Genomic DNA, 19852 nt, shown 5'->3' with positions numbered 1-19852 from the left:
ATTTAAAAAAAAGGTTAAACTGCCATCATGCACTCATATATAACCTTGGCCAACTTTGTGGGAATTCAGCTACGTGAACAGAAATTTCCCAAGTGTCTTTTTCTTTTTCTTTGGCTTTTATACATGCTATCACATAAGGGTAAAAAGCAAAGAGAAAATGTGTTGATGAAAATACAACAGGAAAGAAATAAATTTATTTTAAAGTAATTGGAGAGTGGCACACAAAGCAGTATACAAGTATACAATATGGCAACATAAGTGGACAATTATAATGAATGCAGAAAAAAGAATGCACTCATCAAAACTTTAGATACATTTGGTCTTTTTTTTAATTCGCTATTTCGTTTGTTACTCAAGATATCACATGTCATTAAATTCTATCATTTCAAATTGTATTGTTTTTAGACTTCGTTTAGCAGCGGTTGACACTTTTTTTTTAACTGTGATATATGGAACATGAGAATGTAAAAAAAAAAGTGAAGTGCAGTGCACTTGGTGTGAAATGATTCTTTAAACAGTGCCTGCCTGGGCAGTTGATAAAAGTGGTGTGGCAGCAATAGTTTGAGCCTGGAAATATTTTTTGAAAGTCAGAATAATGTACCAACAAATGAGAGGTCAACCAGCTTTCTCAAAAGACCGTGTGTCAACCTTGGACGCCTCACCATATTATCTCAGACTGTATAAGGCTGTTTTTGTTTAAATTGTGTTTTGTGTATGTCATTTATGGAGGTGATATTGCCTTCAGCGTGTCTTTATTGAAAAGGTCAATGCAGGGATGAATGAAAAAACCTGTATTGTCTTCATTCTACTCAGATACTGGCAGGATTAACATGGATCAGTCTACAATGCCGAGAAAGAACCCCTTTTCTCTTTGACTAACCTCTTCCTCTTGGAATGTCTCACTGCTTTTCACGTTTAGCTTATGCGGAACTGTACACTTAAAACTTTGAGTTCTTTACAGTGCTCTTAATTAACCAATGACAGATATGTTTGATGTGAAAAATAAAATCATGATGGATAGTCTGATGAATAGAAAAATCAGTTTCAAACCAGTCTTATCAACATGGCTCGAATAAATTGGATTTAAGATCGCTTCTGATAATGTATACATTATCATGAATATGGTGGTATTTAATGGAATACAGAAAAAAAACACTGCAAAAACAAGCAGAAGAGGGCAGCTTCAGAAGGGGTTTTACACTGGCATTGACATTGATTGGGGAGAAGTGAAAGAAAATGCTTCAAGTGACACCAAAACAAAGTCTTGGCAAGCAGCTAAGTGAAGCTAAATGCATGACTAACAGCCGGTGGATGATTACACTCTGCAATCTGAACTTGCGTTCACACCCACCTCCCTTGCACATTCCACATGCAAAATAAAGTTTACGCCATTTACTCTATGAAAACCCATACTGCTGATGTGCTCTTCCAGAAGTACGTAAGACCCAGAAATGCTTGGCTCATTTGAACATATAAAAGCTGCACTATGACAGTCAAAATCCAAACAGTAAAGAAAGAAAGAAAGAAAGAATGAATTAAAGAAAAACAAGAAAATGTAAGCTTATTCCTATTGTCATACACAGCGGGCATTTAAAATTACAAGTGCTTGATATTTTGGCAACACCAATTCTTCTGTCTATTTTTTAATATAACAACACAACACAAGCTCATGGTATTTGGTAAAATATGATTTTCTGACACAAGCACAAAATTGCCCATTCGTCGAAGTCCAAACTCAATGCAAGATTATATCATGGTTGGTGCTGGTTCTTGAATTGGATATAAGACATACAATACATTTAACGAAAAAACAAATTGGCAATAAATAAAAGATGAGATGAAATGTCAAGCATGATGCAAACACGTATTCTTCTTAATAATATTTCTGTTGCTCAGCAGGTGCCAAGAGAATTAGTCATAAAAGCTTCTCTCAGCCCTGTCGCAATTCAGAGCATCACTCTCAAAGTGCCCTGTGACAGTAACAGCAGTGCTAATGTATTATAGAAAAGTATTAGCAGTACTGCAGTGGAGTCTCCCCAATACAGGCTGCCATGCCTTCACAGCTTTCAAATAGCAGGGGTCTGTACTAATTTGCTCAGTTCAGTGATGTCCTAACAAAAAACAAAAATAAATGAAAGCAACAGATAAAAAAACAAAACAGAGAATGGACAATACTATGATGTCGTCTTTGCTGTGTTAATATTTGTGTATGATTATTCATAGACTCATTTGTCAGCGTGCACTCATTATATTGTTGATATTTGCAGCTACCCCATCAAAATCAGAAAACAGTATTGGGTTGCCAAGTGCACTTTTCTGGTTGTCATAATAAGTCTTTAAAAAAGGAGAGCAACAATTCTGTTTTTAGAACTGGGTGGGTGAAGAAGCTACAGTAGCACACTGCAGCAATTATTTCTGTATTGTGAGACTCCAGTTAAACCAGAGTTTAGTTGGATAAAATTATGGATTTTAACAAACTTCTAAATAAACAACCTCGCGCACCATGGTGCACTCTATAGATAATAGAACATGGGGAGAACACCTGAATCAACACGGACCATTGGTGGAGTTACTATACATGGGACCATGCAGTGAGATTTGCTGTCAGGTGGTCCCACTGACAGATTCCTCAAGATGATAACGTCAGTTCCATGGTGCTGTCATCTTTTCTATGATACGCATGTTTCATTGACTTGAGAAAGTCAAAGGCGAGTTGTGATGCTGGTAGATCGGATGGTGACAAGTGCACGTGCATTTGTGTGTATGCAGTGTGGGTTGTGGTGTGGATGGCACAGCGGTCCTCGGAGTATCCATCTGTGAAACACAGTTGGAGGAAAACCAGTGAGTGGGCAAATAAAGGAAGTACTCCTCTATTGGAAAAAGTTAGGTCAATGAACACATTCAGTTGTAGCCATTTGATATCTAAATTGGTTAAATAAGTATTATCCACACAAACATGTATTTGTGTTGTCATGGCACTACTTTGAACATCCAATTTGTATCTATTGCATATGAGTATTCAAAATACTAAGTTCATGCTACCACAATGTGAATAGGCTCAGAGGTCTATTAAATACAAATGTGATTTAATGAAAAAATCACAAAACATATTGGCACCACTGGCTTCCCAATACTGTCTTGCATATAATCTACAATTAATCTCCAATTAATGTATGTTTTTGGGAGGTGAGGAATCCAGAGTGCCGAGAGAAAAACCACACAGGCACAGGGGGAAACTCCACACAGGCGGGGCCGGGCTTGAACCTGAGTCTTCAGAAATGTGAGGTCAATGCTTTACAGCTATTCAACCATGCCACCTATTTAATACATATTTGACTAAAAATATCCTTGGCTCACTTTTCTGGCATTTAGCAAATACAAATAATTTTGACAAGTTAATTGATCTAAAATAGGGAAAGTTTCATGAGATTTCATGACAGATAACCTGTCTTTTTTTATTGACTGTACCATTGATATTGGAAATATTGAGCAAATCCATTGACATAGCCACTATGATAGGAACCACAGTGGTATCTGCTTATTAGGGTACTACTGTCTCGTCAGCTTATGTTGAAATACCACAGTGCATTTTTGGGCAATATGTGCTGTTTAACTACAAACATATTAAGTACTGTACAACACCACAATTGAATGTCTGTCTCAAAAAAGATTTTTCCAATTCCATGGAGACAGGAAAACACATACATAACTGAATAGAATCCAATCAGTATTCCAGGTATGTTTTGAAATGTGCTGTATTCTAAATATCTAACTGGGCTCTTCCAAACATTGGTAGATTTTAAATGAAGCACCACATTTACAAATTTACTTTAAATGGAAGTACAATAGGAAGATTTTGTAAAAAAATTGAACCGTTACACAAATTTGGGATATGTTAAAAAGCTAAAACATATTTCAACATTGGGCAACCCACAAGTAAATTATGGAAAAAAAGATTGTGATAGTTTATTTGGCATATAGCATACCAATACTGAAGAGAAAAACAACTCATTATTTGATCCCGAACAGGGAATTACCAAGTACCTTATAGAAATTCATACATCATATTACAGTGCTATATATACAGTACTTTGTGAGTGCTAGGATGCATGTGTCTGAAAACAATGACTCTCTCCCCTGGAATGATGACTCCATCCATCCATCCATCCATCCATCCATCCATCCATCCATCCATCCATCCATCCAACCATCTTCTACTGCTTATCCGAGGTGGAGTCACGGGGGTAGTAGACTTAGCAAGGATGACCAGACTTGCCTTTCCCTAGCCATTTCATCCAGCCCTTCCTGGGAGATTCCAAGGCGTTCCCAGGCCAGCCGATAGTCGTAATCTCTCTAGAGAGGAATCCATATCGGATACTCCAGCAACCTCATCTGGCTCCTCTCAATACATAGGAACAGCAGCTCTCCTTTGAGCTCCTCCTGGATGACCGAGTTTCTCACCCTATCTCTAAGGGAGAGCCCAGACACCCTGAAGAGAAAAGTCATTTCATCTGCTTTTATCTGGGATCTTATTCTTTCGGTCATGGCCCACAGCTCATGACTATAGGTAAGGTAGGAATGTAGATCGACAGGTAATTTGAGAGCTTCGCCTTTCAATTTAGCTCTTTCTTTACGACAATGGGCCAATACAAAGATCATATCACAACTGATCTGCCTGTCAATCTCCTGTTCCATTCTTCCCTCATTTGTGAACAAGACCCCAAGATACAAGAACTCATCCACTTTGGGCAGGATCTCATCCATGACCTGGAGAGGGCACACCACCCTTTTCCGACTGAGGACCATGGTCCCAAATTTGGAGATGCTGATTCTCATCCCAGCTGCTTCACATTCGGCTGCAAACCACTCCAGTGAGTATTGAAGATCACGGCTTGATGAAGCCAACAGAACCACATAATCTGCAAAAAAGCAGAGCTGTTATACTGAGGCCACCAAACCAGACACCCTCCGAGCCTTGACCGCACCTAAAAATTATTTCCATAAAAGTTATGAACAGAAACAGTGACAAAGGGGAGCCTTGGTGGAGTCCAACCCGCACTGTAAGTAAACGAATCTGATTTACTGCCTGAAATGAGAACCAAACCCTGACACCGGTCGTACAGGGAACGAACAGACCGTATGAGAGGGTTTCACACCCCATACTCTAATAGCACCCCCCACAGGAAGGACATGGTCAAATGCCTTCTCCAAGTCCATAAAACAGGTAACTCATGCATCTTACCAGGGAGGCTGAGGACCAACTTATTCGACGGAATACTAGCGGGCGAAAAGATGCCTGAAGAATGGAAGAAAAGTGTTCTAGTTCCCATTTTTAAGAACAAAGGCGATGTTCAGAGCTGTGGGAATTATAGAGGAATAAAGTTGATGAGCCACACAATGAAGTTATGGGAAAGAGTAGTGGAGGCTAGACTCAGGACAGAAGTAAGTATCTGCGAGCGACAGTATGGTTTCATGACTAGAAAGAGGACAACAGATGCATTATTTGCCTTGAGGATGCTCGTGGAAAAGTATAGAGAAGGTCAGAAGGACCTTCATTGTGTCTTTGTGGATCTAGAGAAAGCCTATGACAGAGAACTAAGAGAGGAACTGTGGTACTGCATGTGTAAGTCTGGTGTGGCAGAGAATAATGTTAAAATAGTACAGGACATGTATGATGGCAGCAGAACAATGGTGAGGTGTGCCTTAGGTGTGACAGAAGAATTTAAAGTGGAGGTGGGACTGCATCAGGGATCAGCTCTGAGCCCCTTCCTGTTTGCAGTGCTAATGGATAGGCCGACAGACGAGGTTAGACTGGAATCCCCTTGGACCATGATGTTCTCAGATTATATTGTGATATGCAGTGAAAGCAGGGAGCATGCAGAGGAACAATTAGAAAGATGGAGACATGCACTGGAAAAGAGAGGAATGAAGATTGGCTGAAATAAAACAGAATATATGTGCGTGAATGAGAAAGGTGGAGGGGGAAGAGTGAGGCTACAGGGAGATATCGAGGGTAGAGGACTTAAAATATTTAGGGTCAACAATCCAGAGCAATGGTGAGTGTGGTAAGGAAGTGAAGAAACGGGTCCAAGCAGGTTGGAACAGCTGGGGAAAGGTGTCTGGTGTGTTATGTGCCAGAAGGTCTCTGCTAGGATGAAGGGCAAAGTTTACAAAACAGTGGTGAGGTCTGCCATGACGTACGGATTAGAGACCGTGGCACAGAAGAAACAACAGGAAGCAGAACTTGAGGTCGCAGAAATGAAGATGTTGAGGTTCTCGCTCGGAGTGAGCAGGTTGGATAGGATTAGAAATGAGCTCATTAGAGGGACAGCCAAAGTTGGATGTTTTGGAGACAAGATTCGAGAGAGCAGACTTCGATGGTTTGGACATATTCAAAGGCGAGAGCGTGAGTATATTGGTGGAAGGGTGCTGAGGATGGAGCTGCCAGGCAAAAGAGTGAGAGGAAGACCAAAGAGAAGGTTTATGGATGTGGTGAGGGAAGACATGAAGACATAAAGGCAGTTGGGGTTAGAGAGGAAGATGCAGGAGATAGGCTAAGATGGAAAAAGATGATTCGCTGTGGCGACCCCTAACGGGACAAGCCGAAAGGAAAGGAAAAAGATGAGGGAGGCTGAGCAGTAATGTAGCCTGATGGGGGCACAAGCCAGTGCAATCTGTAGGCTGGTCCCAAGCCCAGATAAATGCAGAGGGTTGCGTCAGGAAGAGCATCCGGTGTAAAACTGTGCCAAACAAATATGAGCGTTCTTCTAAAGAAACCCATACCGGATCGGTTGTGGCTCGGGTTAACAAAGCCTGCCCCCAGCACCGCGAACCTGCAGGAGGTTGGTGGAAATTCAGCTCATGTGGGTCGAAGACAAAGATTAGGAGGAAACTGTATTCTTCAGAAGCAGAAGAAGAGGAAGACCCTATAACTGAGTGTAGGGAGTTTGAAGGACTCGACCCCCCACTCAAAGGCCGAAGGAGGTTACCCTCTGATTCACTGATCCACGCGCCGGGCCGGGGGCAATAAATATACCCACACTTTCTTGGCATCTGGACAGAGTCCAACCCCTCTCCAGAGGACTGGTACCAGTGCCCAAGCGGTGTGTGGCGGCATTGCCAACTATTTCTCGTCAGAACGTCTCAACCTCACACAGCAGCTTGGGCTCCTTCTCTGCCAGAGAAGTGACATTCTACATCCCTAGATGCTTCTGTAGCCCGGGATCGGATGGCCAAGGTCCTTGCCTTCAGCCACTGCCCAGCTCAAAACTGCACCCGACCCCTATGGCCCCTCCCACAGCTGGTGAGCCTCTGGGATGGGGGACCACCGTTACCCTTTTGGATTGTGCCCGGCCCATGGGTGCAGGCCCGGCCACCAGGCACTCGCCTTCGAGCCCCACCCCGAAGCCTGGCTCCAGAGGGGGCCCCCAGTGACCCATGTCCGGGCAAGGGAAAATTCAATCCATTTATATTAGGTATCATCAGGGTCTTTCATATTGCTTTGTCTGGTCCCTCAACTAAGACCTGTTTGTCATTTGTTTGTTAGCTCCTAGGATCATTGGGACACAAACTTTTCCACCACGATAAGGTAACCGCTTCCAGGAGGGAGCCTCCCTTCAATTTGATATCCTATTATACAGACATAATAATCCTCGAACTGTATCACGGTTCTTGCTTCATTGCCCCACTATATTGCAGATTTTTATTACAGTCGAATTTGCAGTATGGTGGATGACTGGCCTGACCTGGGTGGAGTTTGCATGTTCTCTCTGTGCCTGTGTGGGTTTTCTCAGGGTACTCCGGTTTTCTCCCACATCCCAAAACCACGCATGATAGGTTAATTGAAGACTCAAAATTGTTCATAGGTGTGAGGGTGAGTGCGAATGGTTGTTTGTTTATATGTGCCCTGCGATTGGCTGGCGACCACTTCAAGGTGTGGCCTGCCTCATCCCCGAAGATAGCTGTGATGGGGTCCAGCACTCTCCTGATCCTTGTGAGGATAAGCAGCTCAGAAAACGGATGGATGAAAGGGTTAATATATTTTCTTTTTGTACAATATTTTGTTATAAATTGTTCTTCATCTCTCTTTCTGAATTTATTCTGTCTAGGCACATCACGTGAGCAACTTTTTATGACGATATACAGTATTTATCATAATAAGTTTTTTATGCCATTGATATAATGATGTAAGAGCATAACAACTCAAGTACATCCTTTATAAGAACAATTCACTTTTAGTTAGAATGAAGAATATTTAAGTGTCACTGTTGTATGCATCTATGAAGGAAATGCTGTTCCGCTCATGGCTCAATGCATTATGAGCACGCTCGGTGTTACCACAACAATGAAAAATTATCGAGTCCATAAAAAACTGTCCTCTCTGTTTTATTGACTTAACATTAACCCGCTCTAGTCTGCCTTTCACTGGCTTGGACCTAATGGTTGATTTCATACTTTTGGTGGACTACATCTCTGATTTGCTGTTTTAGTTCAAGAACTTCAGCAATACACGCATGCATTCTTTAGGTGTTAAGCCATGGTTTGTGTTGATGGAAACAGATTGATGATGTTTTATGTGTCCCTGCTCATTTTTGAGCATCTTAAATGCTGGGCATACATCAAAAAAGATTCCCGGAAATCTGAATAAATCCACACACAAACATCTGTATGAACAGTTAGTGTGAGGAAACAATGGTTAACCAACCTCATTTATTTTGATTGCGGATTCGCAAACACCTCCTCTTCATTGGGGGTTCAAGCTCAGTGCTTCCAGCAGCTGGTAATGGTGCACTGATGGAACAGGACAGGATGGCTGTCTTTTCAGCACCAGGCTTTGGCACAGGCTGGATAACCACACAAGCCCCCGTAGATAACAGTGGCAGGTTGTAACCATGTTCACCCTCCTCCAAGTTGGAGTCAGGGTCTGGCTTACCCTCTGTTGCCTCTACTAGCTGGTCTTGTGTCGAGCCACGCTTCACATTTTCCCATTCTCTCAAGGAATAGCTATTCTCTTTTAGGGATTCTCGTTCCAACTCACCATTTGCTAAGTCCTCACCTGTATTTCTCTCAGATACGATTTCATCTCCTGTTTTGTCCGACATGAAAGTAGGATTATGAAGAGAATGCCACCCTGTGCCATTGAGAAAGACATTACATGAGGCAGAAGGGTTAGTTTGGATCTGTGGAAGAGGTTGTGGTGGGGTCCTTGGTGTGCTGGGAGCAGGTGGTAGGGTAGTGTTGGTTTCAGTATTAGTGTTGTAAGAAAAGCTTTTTTTGCTAGAAGCTGTGTTAGATGTTTCCAGCGTTTCTATGATGGTGGCCACCAACACCTCTGTATTAGGGAGGGGTTGCTGTAGTGCAGCCTCTTCACCTTGATCATGACAGCCATTGACTTCCCTTTCAACCCTAATGACTGGTGAAGATCTTGACTCAACCTCTGCCTCTACTTTGACATGAACCTTAGGCAGAATCCTCTGAATGACGTGCTGTTGGTATGGTTTCTGGCTTATAGTAAGATCAATAACTCCTTCTAGGTGTTCACTGTCACCAGTTGGACATATGTTTCTCATATTATTCTCTACCTTCACAGTCATATTCATCACTGCCGACCTGTTTATATCTGGGCATCCAGGAGAGAGACAATCTACACTATCAGGATATCTTTGTTTGGGTATCTCTCCTCCAGAAAGTCCTTCAGACTCAGTTAACCCAGATGTTAAAACATGTGAAGATAAAAGTGTGCCGTCACGGTTTTCTTGTTGGTTATTAGAAGATTTGGAGTTGAAAGGTATTGGAATTGGAATGGGAATTGGGACTGGAAGGGGCACGATGACAGGGTAAGGTACCAGAAGGGTTGGCGGCGGTACTAATGGTGCTAAGGAGGGCATGCCATAATTCATCATTGGTGGCAAAGGGATGGGTCCATTGGGCATCATGTTGACTGGGGGGAATGGGTGAAATCCTGGTGTGTGGAGTCCAGGGTGGGGAGGGATCATACCAGGATTGGCATTGGTTGAGGGATGGACAAGTGGGGACATCATGGGTCTGTGCATGGCGCTAGAAGCAGGACCGAGATTCCTGGGAGGAGGGGGGGGACCTATCCCAGGGATGATAGGGTTTGACAGGGGACTGTTGGGTCCACCCGGATGGACAGATGGACGGAGAAATGGTTGCCGGAGTGGCTGCATCATCTGATGTTCCATAAAGAGAGGTAAAGGCATTGGCCCTCGAGGAGTCATCACCATTGGAGGACTCCCTGGAGGGACCCCAACTCCGGGATGCAGAGTAGGGATGGGAAGGGGTGGTAGTGTAGAGTTTTCATGAGGTCGAGGTGTGGGGATCTTGGCAGAGGAGGAAGAGGAGGGTGGAGAACATAGAGCATCTGAGGACGAGGTGGCAGATGAAGTGCAAGGAAGTGAAGAGTTGGGGGGGCCTCCAGGTGAGGGAGCTTTACGGCGAATGTCTGATAAAGGTGTTCCCCAGGATTCAGGAGTGAGCAGTTGTACACCACTGCACTCTGCTTTACCCTCACCTCCCACTCCATGTCCTGGGTTACAGAGAGCTCCAGGCAATGCTGCTTGGGTCTCCTTATAAAAAATGTCCATTTTATATTGGTTCAAGCATTTGGCACTGCAAAATTGCAGTCGTCGTTCACCAGCCCCAAAGTCCAGATACTCCTTAGTGTGGCGGATATGCTTGCACCAGTCACATACCTATGAAAAAACATACATATTATACATTCTATATCAGTCACACTGCTTTAAAAATAATTCCTTGTTTTGAATTAGGTCACATTCTCCTTTGAAGTAGCCTGTTAAGCAAAGACAGCATCTAAACCATCTGCCAGTACACATAAAATACAGGAAAATGAGCCATTATTTTCACAGAAAACGTTTAACTTTGACTACATAATGTTCATGCTTGTATTCAAGAGTGCTGTCTTGGATTTGTGCCCTTGTTTGTGTATATACTGTATGTCCGGTATTCATGTGTGTCAGTGTGTGTGTGTGTGTGTGTGGTGTGTGTGTGTGTGTGTGTGTGTGTGTGTGTAAGCGTGTGCGCCTACTGTATATCAATATGATATTAAACATCTCTACAATTTCTACCACACTGTGTGTGGCCAATACAGCACACTCACTGGTAAGCACAGCTTACCTTTGATTAAAATGTACTTAACCATCCATCCATTCTCTGAGCTCCTTATCCTCACAAGAGTCGCCGGAGCGCTGGAGGCTATCTCAGCTGCTATCGGGCAGGAGGCAGGGTACACCCTGAACTCATTGCCAATGAATCGCAGGGCACATGGAGACAGACCACAGTCACACTCACAATCACACCTAGGGGCAATTTAGAGTTTCCAATTAATGTATGTTTTGGGGATGTGGGAGGAAACATAAAAAAAACCTATGCAGGCATGGGTAGGCTGGAATTTGCACCCCGGCCCTCAGAACTGTGAAGCCAACATTCTACGGCTGCTTCACCGTGCTGTCTGTACTTAAAAAAACATAATTACCATGGGTGACATGTTAGTGGAAGCTTACCATCGACAGTTAAGTTCGAAATTCTTTACACCGTGGGAAAATTATTAGTTAAAGTGAATTCTGTAAAGTGAAATCCAGTGGAACCTCGGAGTTCAAAAGACTCAAATCGGACAAATCAGACATCGGACAAAAAAATCTGTGTAAAAGATGCCTCAAAGTTCAACCCAATTCTCAGAGTCTGAATACCCGAGCAAACCTGAACCCACGTTGACAAGCCGAGTGATTTCGAATGTTCACGGACAGTGCCAAGACAGTACCCACTTTGAGTCAACCAGGCAGTCATAGTGTGAGCAGGCACCTTTGTGAGTCCTTCTCAAGATGGATTTTTTCCAGTACTTTTTTTGGCATGGGCCCAAAGAAAGACAGTGGTGCTACCAGCAGCAAAGGAAAAGGAGAGTTGAGCGGAACACAGTAGATTGGAGGTAGGAGATAATCGATAAGTACGAAAATCGGATGCCCGTTTGTTACGGCTCCTGCTAGCTAGAATAAAGCTCGTGTTGCTAAAGGACTGACAAGCATTACAAAGCAGAGGCCACAGATAGAAGAAACTACTGGAGAATCTAATCATGAAGGGTGACTTCGATGTAACACTTTCTCCTTCCCTCTCTCCACATCCATCGGCTGAGTCCAACACACTGTGACGCAAAAGTTGCTTTAATTGTATGCATTTTTAATTGTTCCAATAGAGGGTGTACATGTTAATACATAAATAGAAATTAAAATAGGAATTTACCGTTTTTAGATTAAACTTGTTTACATTTTTTTTTTCAGAGGTTGAACAAATCTGGCTTTCATTTCACAAGAACAAATTATGTTCCAACTGTGAGGTTCCACTGTATATGATTTTTTTTTTTCATTTTTAAAAACGATAGTGAATAATTCACTTTCTTCTGCTCAGTCTATATGTCTTCAGTTTCCTCTCAGTGATGGTGTGAATGTGAATAATCGTCCATCTGGGTTTTTATTCAGATCCATCATTTTGAGCTTGGGTAAAGGCTGCGCCATTTTCAAAAGACCCCAATAATTCCCAGCATAATGACCATTCTGAATACAGTGAAGAAAATAAGTATTTGAACACCCTGCTATATTGCAAGTTCTCCCACTTAAAAATCATGGAGGGGTCTGAAATTTTCATCATGGGTGCAGGTCCACTGTGAGAGAGATCATCTAAAAAGAAAAATCCAGAAACCACAATGTATGATTTTTTTAACGATTTATTTGTGTGATACAGCTACAAATAAGTATTTGAACACCTGAGAAAACCAATGTTAATATTTGGTACAGCAGCCTTTGTTTGCAATTAAAGAGGCCAAACATTTCCTGTAGTTGTTCACCAGGTTTGCACACACTGCAGGAAGGATTTTTGCCCATTCCTCCACACAGATCTTCTCTAGATCAGACAGGTTTCTGGGCTGTCACTGAGAAACATTGAGTTTTAGCTTCCTCCAAAGATTTTCTATTGGGTTTAGGTCTGGAAACTGGATAGGCCACGCCAAAACCATGATATGCTTCTTACAGAGCCACTCCTCAGTTTTCCTGGCTGTGTGCTTCGGGCCATTGTCATGTTGAAAGACCCAGCTACGACCCATCTTCAATGCTCCGACTGAGGGAAAGAGGTTGTTCCCCAAAATCTCACAATACATGGCCGTGGACATCCTCTCCTTAATACAGTTCAGTCGTCCTGTCCCATGTGCAGACAAACACCCCCAAAGCATGATGCTACCACCCCCATGCTTCACAGTAGGGATGGTGTTCTTGGGATAGAACTCATCATTCGTCTTCCTCCAAACACGGTCAGTGGAATTATGACAAAAAAGTTCCATTTTGGTCTTATCTTAACACAAAACCTTCTACCATGACTCCTCTGTATCATCCAAATGATCATTGGCAAACTTAAGACGGGCCTTGACATGTGCTGGTTTAGGCAGGGGAACCTTCCTTGCCATGCATGATTTCAAACCAGGATGTCTTAGTGTATTACTGACAGTTACCTTGGAAACAGTGGTCCCAGATCTTTTCAGGTCATTGACCAAGTCCTGTCGTGTAGTCCTGGGCTGATTCCTCACCTTTCTAAGGATCAGTGAGACCCAACGAGGTGATATCTTGCATCGGGCTCCACTCCGATTGAGATTGACCGTCATATTTAGCTTCTTCCATTTTCCATTGATTGCTCCTACAGTGGACCTTTTTTCACTAAGCTGCTTGGCAATTTCTCCGTAGCCCTTTCCCGCCATGTGGAGTTGCACAATTTTGTCTCTGGTGTCTTTGGACAGCTCTTTGGTCTGGGCCATGTTACAAGTTTGAGTTTTTCTGATTCTATGGGATGGAGAGGTGTCTTTATGCAACTAACGACCTCACACAGGTGTATCTGATTCAGGATAAAACATGGAGTGGAGGTGGACTTTTAAAGGTGGACTAACAGGTCTTTGAAGGTCAGAATTGGAGCTGATAGACAGATGTTCAAATACTTATTTGCGGCTGTATCACACAAATAAATCGTTAAAAAGTCATACATTGTGATTTCTGGATTTTTCTTTTTAGATTATCTCGCTCACAGTGGGCATGCACCTACGATGAAAATTGCAGACCCCTCCATGTTTTCTAAGTGGGAGAACTTCCAATATAGCAGGGTGTTCAAATACTTGTTTTCTTCACTGTAAATATACATTGAGAACATTTCATATTCCTTAGTATATGCCTTATTATCTGAATAATTTTCAAAATGAACAAATCTAAGTTTGGGGTTCGACTCTTGTTTTCCACTGTGGCGTTGGCTTGTTCTTGCTGTGTACTTCAAAAAATTAAGTATTCAGTGAAAAGAGTACTAAAGTAGTTACTAGTAGTAACTTCTGATCTATTATCATTTTTAAATTAGAGCAGGAATCTCAAATTTACGAAAATACAAACCAGGAGTCTGCAAATTCAGATATTGGCAAGCAATATTATTTTTACTAAACCAATTATCAATTCAATCTATATAAAATAAATGGCTACATGGTGGAACAACTGGTTAGAGCATTGGCCTCACAGTTCTGAGCACTGGGGTTCCAATCCCGACCCTGCCTGTGTGGAGTTTGCATGTTCTCCCCCTACCTGTGTGGGTTTTCTCTGGGCACTCTGGTTTCCTCACACATACCATAAACATGCATTAATTGGAGATTTTAAGTTGCCCCTAGGGTGGGATTGTGAGTGCGGATGTTGTCTGTCTCTATGTGCCCTGCAACAGACTGGTGAGCAGTTTAGGGTGTATCGTGCCTCTTGCCCAAACATAGCTGGGATAAGCTCCAGCATGCCCGCAATCCTAATGAAGGCAATGTCATGGTCCAGCCCTGGCTGGGCGGGTCCCAGCACAACGGCGCTGATTAGGAAGGGCACACCTGTGCCTCATCCTAGTTGATTAACCCCTTTATTTATAGGACCCAGGGGACGACTGGTCTTCGCCAGATCGTCGTAACTCATGCCCCGTTCCTGCACTCCCGTCTTCTTGATCAAGAACCCTGTTGTACCGACCTCTGCCTGTCCTCCAACCGACCCCGTAAGCTTGACGTCTTTGATACTCCTGCCTTCTCTCATCGATCTCCCGTGTACCGACCCCTGCCCGCGGACCTGCTCTCTACGCCCGACGTCCTAACTACCGCTGCTCCACTTGACTGTCTGCCTGATCCCCGACCTTGGAACGAATAAACACTTTTCCCGAACTACCTCTGCGTCTCCGAAGTCCTGGATTTGGGACCTCCTCTGTACTGATGGGTCGTGACAGCCAAGTGTTAATGAAAATGAATTAGTGAATGAATAAAATGAGGAGATGAGTGCTCTTTTTTTCTGGCCTGACCTGTGCACATACCGTCATTTCTCGAAAATAATGTGCAATTTTTCTCCCCAAATATTTTCAAAAATTCAATAGAGTGCATTATATTTAGGTATGAATGGAAAATAGAAAAATACAATCACATTGTATAATCGTGTACAGGTTGATAGAGTGATAAAAAAAAGGTATATAGATACATTTTGATCTGATAGTCGATGTCTTATATTAATTACAGTAATGTGCGCCACCAACCTGAACTCTGACCTCCTTGGGGGGGAGCTTTGTATTTTATGATCGTAATCGTAGCATATTAGTAGCATTTGCTGCTACTGCACCAAACATAAGAAACGACTGCCCTTCAGTTTGTTTTAACTTAAACGAAGACAAAAAATGGCGACTACAAGGGGTAGTTGTGCAGCCGCTTTTAAAAGAAAAGTGTCATTGCTGCTGCCTATGATGTAGCCAAACCAGAAGCAAAACAACGTGAGTTGAAACTACGTAATACGATCATACAATCATTTAAAAAAAAGAAAAACGGTATAGCGCACAAAACTGAAATGCTCGCTTTTTAAAAAGTGGCCATTATGCTCATTTCTACGTAGTTTGTGCTCTCATTGTGATAGCGACCTGACGTTATGAAGAGCTCCTACAGATTGTCGCTGTACGAGGTCAATAGGTTGTGCTGTTAGCACAGTGGATCTTCCCCTAAAAGCGCTGACAATAATGAGGAATAAGATGGGGACCAATAAGGGAACCAAGACTCTTAGGATTCAAAAAATGTTTCCTCACAAACGCCATGGATGGCACAGAGGATGGCATGCTGTGGGAGCAAGGTGGGATAATTGTTCATAAATGCAAGAGGCACCAGAATTGGACCAAGTCATCAATGATGAGTTTGACAGTGATGCACCAAAGGTAGCTACGATGGATGTTTTTCAAATGGGAGATGAGTCAGATGCTTCTTTTGAAGTCTTGGCCAAGGATGTGTCATGTCGTGGATAAACTGGACTCTGCACAAACGTTTTATGCACAAATATGTAATGCAAAAAAAACTGTTTCAGTTAAACAGTGTTAAATAGTTCGTTTATTTATTTAAGATTGTAATGTGTGTTATCAACAGTATTAATAAAATGTTGTGCCATCGTTGAGTATTTATTTTAGTTGTTTGAGGGATTATGCTGTGACAATTGCAGGGACCAGGACAAGCATATCCTGTGGCCTGTCCCGAGATTACATTACTTCTACATTAGCACATGCAGAATGATTATTATTAATTATTGTTGTACAGACAGTTTTTTGAAAAATAATACAAGGGCAAACAAAAAAGTACAAACCTAGGAAAATGGAAATTCAGACAGATCCAATATTTTGAGCATATGGATAGCAGCAAATTGGTGGTGCGCTGCCATTAGCAAGGCTAGGCCACTGCCAAGAGAGGCGTGGCCAAGCCACTGCTCTGGGCGGTGACAACTGTCACTGCTCACAGCTGTTTTACATTGGGACTGTAATTAGACGGTTATTTAAGTTGGAGTTTTTGTCACTGGCATTTGCCAGTTCATTGCCTTGCATTAGTGAGTTGCATTCACTGCCTTTGGGACTCTCCGCATCTACGCGTAAGTTAGAGTAACCCTAGTCACAGCGATTCTGTGCCTTTTAGTTTAATCCTGTCCCGTTGAGTGAGTTAGTTTGCTTCAGAGTCATCGAACCCTTGCTGTATGTCTTTTGGATCCCGTCTAGCCTAGCGTTTCTATGCCTCGGCCTTGTCGGACTGCTACACTGTGTATGACCCAGTTTCCGGAAATAAACTTCATTGAACACTATGCCTCTGCCTTGAAGTCCTGCATTTGGGTCCACCCCCACACCGAAGGTTTGTGAAAGTGCACATTGTACATTGGTAGAAGGGTTTTCTTGATTATTTTTTTTAGGCCAACCTTGGGGGTGCTCATTATACCTCAGGCCACATTATACTTGAGAAATTACAGTACGTATTAGTGAGGACAAGCAGTATAGAAGATGGATGGATGGATGGATGGATGGATGGATGGATGGATGGGTGGATGGATGGATGGATGGATGGATGAAAATGTGTTTATCATCCATTCAACCTATTCAGGGTCACAGCAGGGACTGCCTGTACCTAGTACCAGTCAATCGCAGGGTGATCACGAATGAGACTGAAAGAATGCCAACAGTTGAATGTAACGTAAGCCATCAGGTTACCAATGGCCCCATCCATTGGCAACCAGTCACAATATAACTTCCCTTTGTACTTTGTCTAAACTACTACCATAGTTATCATAGCAATTGTTGATCTTCAATTTCAGAAGGTTCAACATGCTTCATTGACACCAGGCTAGAGTTGATTAAAAGGGCCAAAAATACAAGTAATTATCCTTGTTCTTAACCCTTGAACAACCTGTTGCTCAGTGTCATTGCTGTTTTGCACCCTGCAAACCAAGCGCATTCTTCTTGAGGAAGAGAATGAATGTGACCCTGGTAGAGCAGATAGCAGTGGGCAAGCCCCAAACAGCGTGATACTTGTTAGACCACACACAGCTCACTCTGTCAGCTCTGGAAGGAGTGCCGGGTCCTTGCTGGAGATAATTAAGGCATTAATCAGTTGTCAGACCCCTCAACGACAAACATCCATCACACACATCCTTAAGATCCCTGGGTACTGAATGTTAATAAGCCAGAGGATGCAAACAGGCGATGGAAAACGGTTTTAGCTGACTGCATAGCAACATGGTTTATCTGACCTCATCCTCTTTAGCAGCAACGAAAAGAGAGAAAATCAAAGGATCTTTCTACTGAATAGTAACGGATTGATTCATTGATCATAATTTTCTTCACTGCTCAATATTGGGAGATACAGTACCTGCTCTTCATTAGACAGTAAATATTGATAAATTTCATCAAAGAACTGTGTTTTTCAAAGATTCCCATCTAACTTAAAATATTTTAGTAAGCATCACTCAAGGAAGATGACTCCCAGCAAATGCAATTAAATGGGAGTTTACGCAATGTGATTTCTGCTTACTGCGTCATAGAGTATAAATGCTGCAGGAAGCACAAAGATTTCATTCATCCAGCCATTCTCTGAGCCACTTATCCTCACAACGGTTGTAGGAGTGCTGGACCCAATCAGAGCTATTTCGGGCAGGGGGCGACAGACAACAGTCACACTCAAAATCACACAGAGGGGCAATTTAGAGTCAACAATTAATGCATGTTTTGGAGATGTGAAAAGAAATCAGAGTTCCGGGAGAAAACCTACGCAGGCACAGGGAGAACATACAAATTTCACACAGGCGGAGCCGGGATTTGAATACCAGGTCCTCAGAAGAATGAGGCTGACGCTCTAACCAATCGTTCCACTGTGCCAGCTACAAAGATTTCTGTCCAAGATTTTATAAAACTCAGTCCCCATTTCCTGTATACCTGGTTAATGCAACCAACCATGTCTAAGTGTAAGTCAAAAAGGCCATCTTTATTCATTACATTTGATGGTAAGTCAAAAAAAATTTGAATTATAAATGTGCTAAAATGTTCCTTCACTCAGAAATACAGATGGAGAGCACTTAACGACAGTGCGCTGTGAGTCAAACTTCGCTGCACATTACGCTAATGGAGTAGTGCTCTTCACATCCTGCACACAGCTGTTTGCAGTTGAATTTAATTATGGTCATTTATTTCCACTGTGGCCGAGGAACAGACATCGGTGATGCGGTTTAACCATTTCCAGTCCGGCAATCATTTTGCTTTTCGCCAGTTTGTCGTATCAGTCAATCTTCATTTGTACACCATCCGACCTAATGACAAGGCCTAACGACTGGGTTAGTGACCTCAAAGAGTTCAGTGATCCGTTCCTGCTGAATTTAAAAGACTGGATGTGGGCATTTACTTGAGCAGTTAGCGACGGCAGATATTTCACAAGAGAAATAGACCTTGACCAACAGGTTGCAGGGGAGGATGAGGAGGTTCCGTGCAAGAAGAAATTGTTGATGTTACACAACGCTGTGGAGGAAGTGGGGGATGAAGACGGAGAAGAGGAGCTTGCAGAGGCTTACGGGGCTAAATACCCAAAGACCGAGGATAAAGAGATGCTTTTTATTGTCCTCTGTTGAGGTTTATGTCGTTATTTGTCATATTACTGTAATTTAATGCGTCAGCACAAAACACAAAGAGGCCTGTGTCAATTTCTGCAATTCTCGAAGGTTCAACCAGACAGGGACATAATTGATTTTTTGCATTAGCAGTGATGGTTATAATTACCTAAAGTAGAGCTACTCTTCCATTAAAACATATACAGAACCATGCAATGTTACATGTGATGATAATTTCTGAAGTCTCTAAAATGACACACAGCTATTGGCCAATTCTTCAAGATAATATAAAGAAATGTGTTTTGGTGGCGCAATGGTGCCGCAGCTATAAAGCGATGGCTGTAAAGCGATTCTGAGTTCCAGGGTTCGATCCCGGCCCCGTCTGTGTGGAGAATGCA

The 19852-nt window shown here is 42.6% G+C and overlaps 1 protein-coding gene across 1 annotated transcript in view; it reads right to left on the bottom strand.

Annotated features, from left to right (window-relative positions):
• Positions 1–2217: 2217 nt before the first annotated feature.
• Positions 2218–19852, bottom strand: part of sobpa (sine oculis binding protein homolog (Drosophila) a) — a 56832-nt gene continuing 39197 nt past the window's right edge. Inside the window, exons 7-8 of the mRNA XM_061844865.1 lie at positions 8705–10712; positions 2218–2814 (exon numbers count right to left, since the gene is read on the bottom strand). Of these exons, the coding sequence (XP_061700849.1) occupies positions 8706–10712 (2007 nt within the window). The 3' untranslated portion in view covers positions 2218–2814; position 8705. The remainder of the gene's footprint in view (positions 2815–8704; positions 10713–19852) is intronic.

Source organism: Syngnathoides biaculeatus, chromosome 15, assembly GCF_019802595.1.
Source record: "Syngnathoides biaculeatus isolate LvHL_M chromosome 15, ASM1980259v1, whole genome shotgun sequence".
In the NCBI taxonomy this organism is placed as follows: domain Eukaryota; kingdom Metazoa; phylum Chordata; class Actinopteri; order Syngnathiformes; family Syngnathidae; genus Syngnathoides; species Syngnathoides biaculeatus.
The sequence above is the reverse complement of the archived record's forward strand: the minus strand, read 5'-3'. Positions and strand labels throughout refer to the sequence as shown.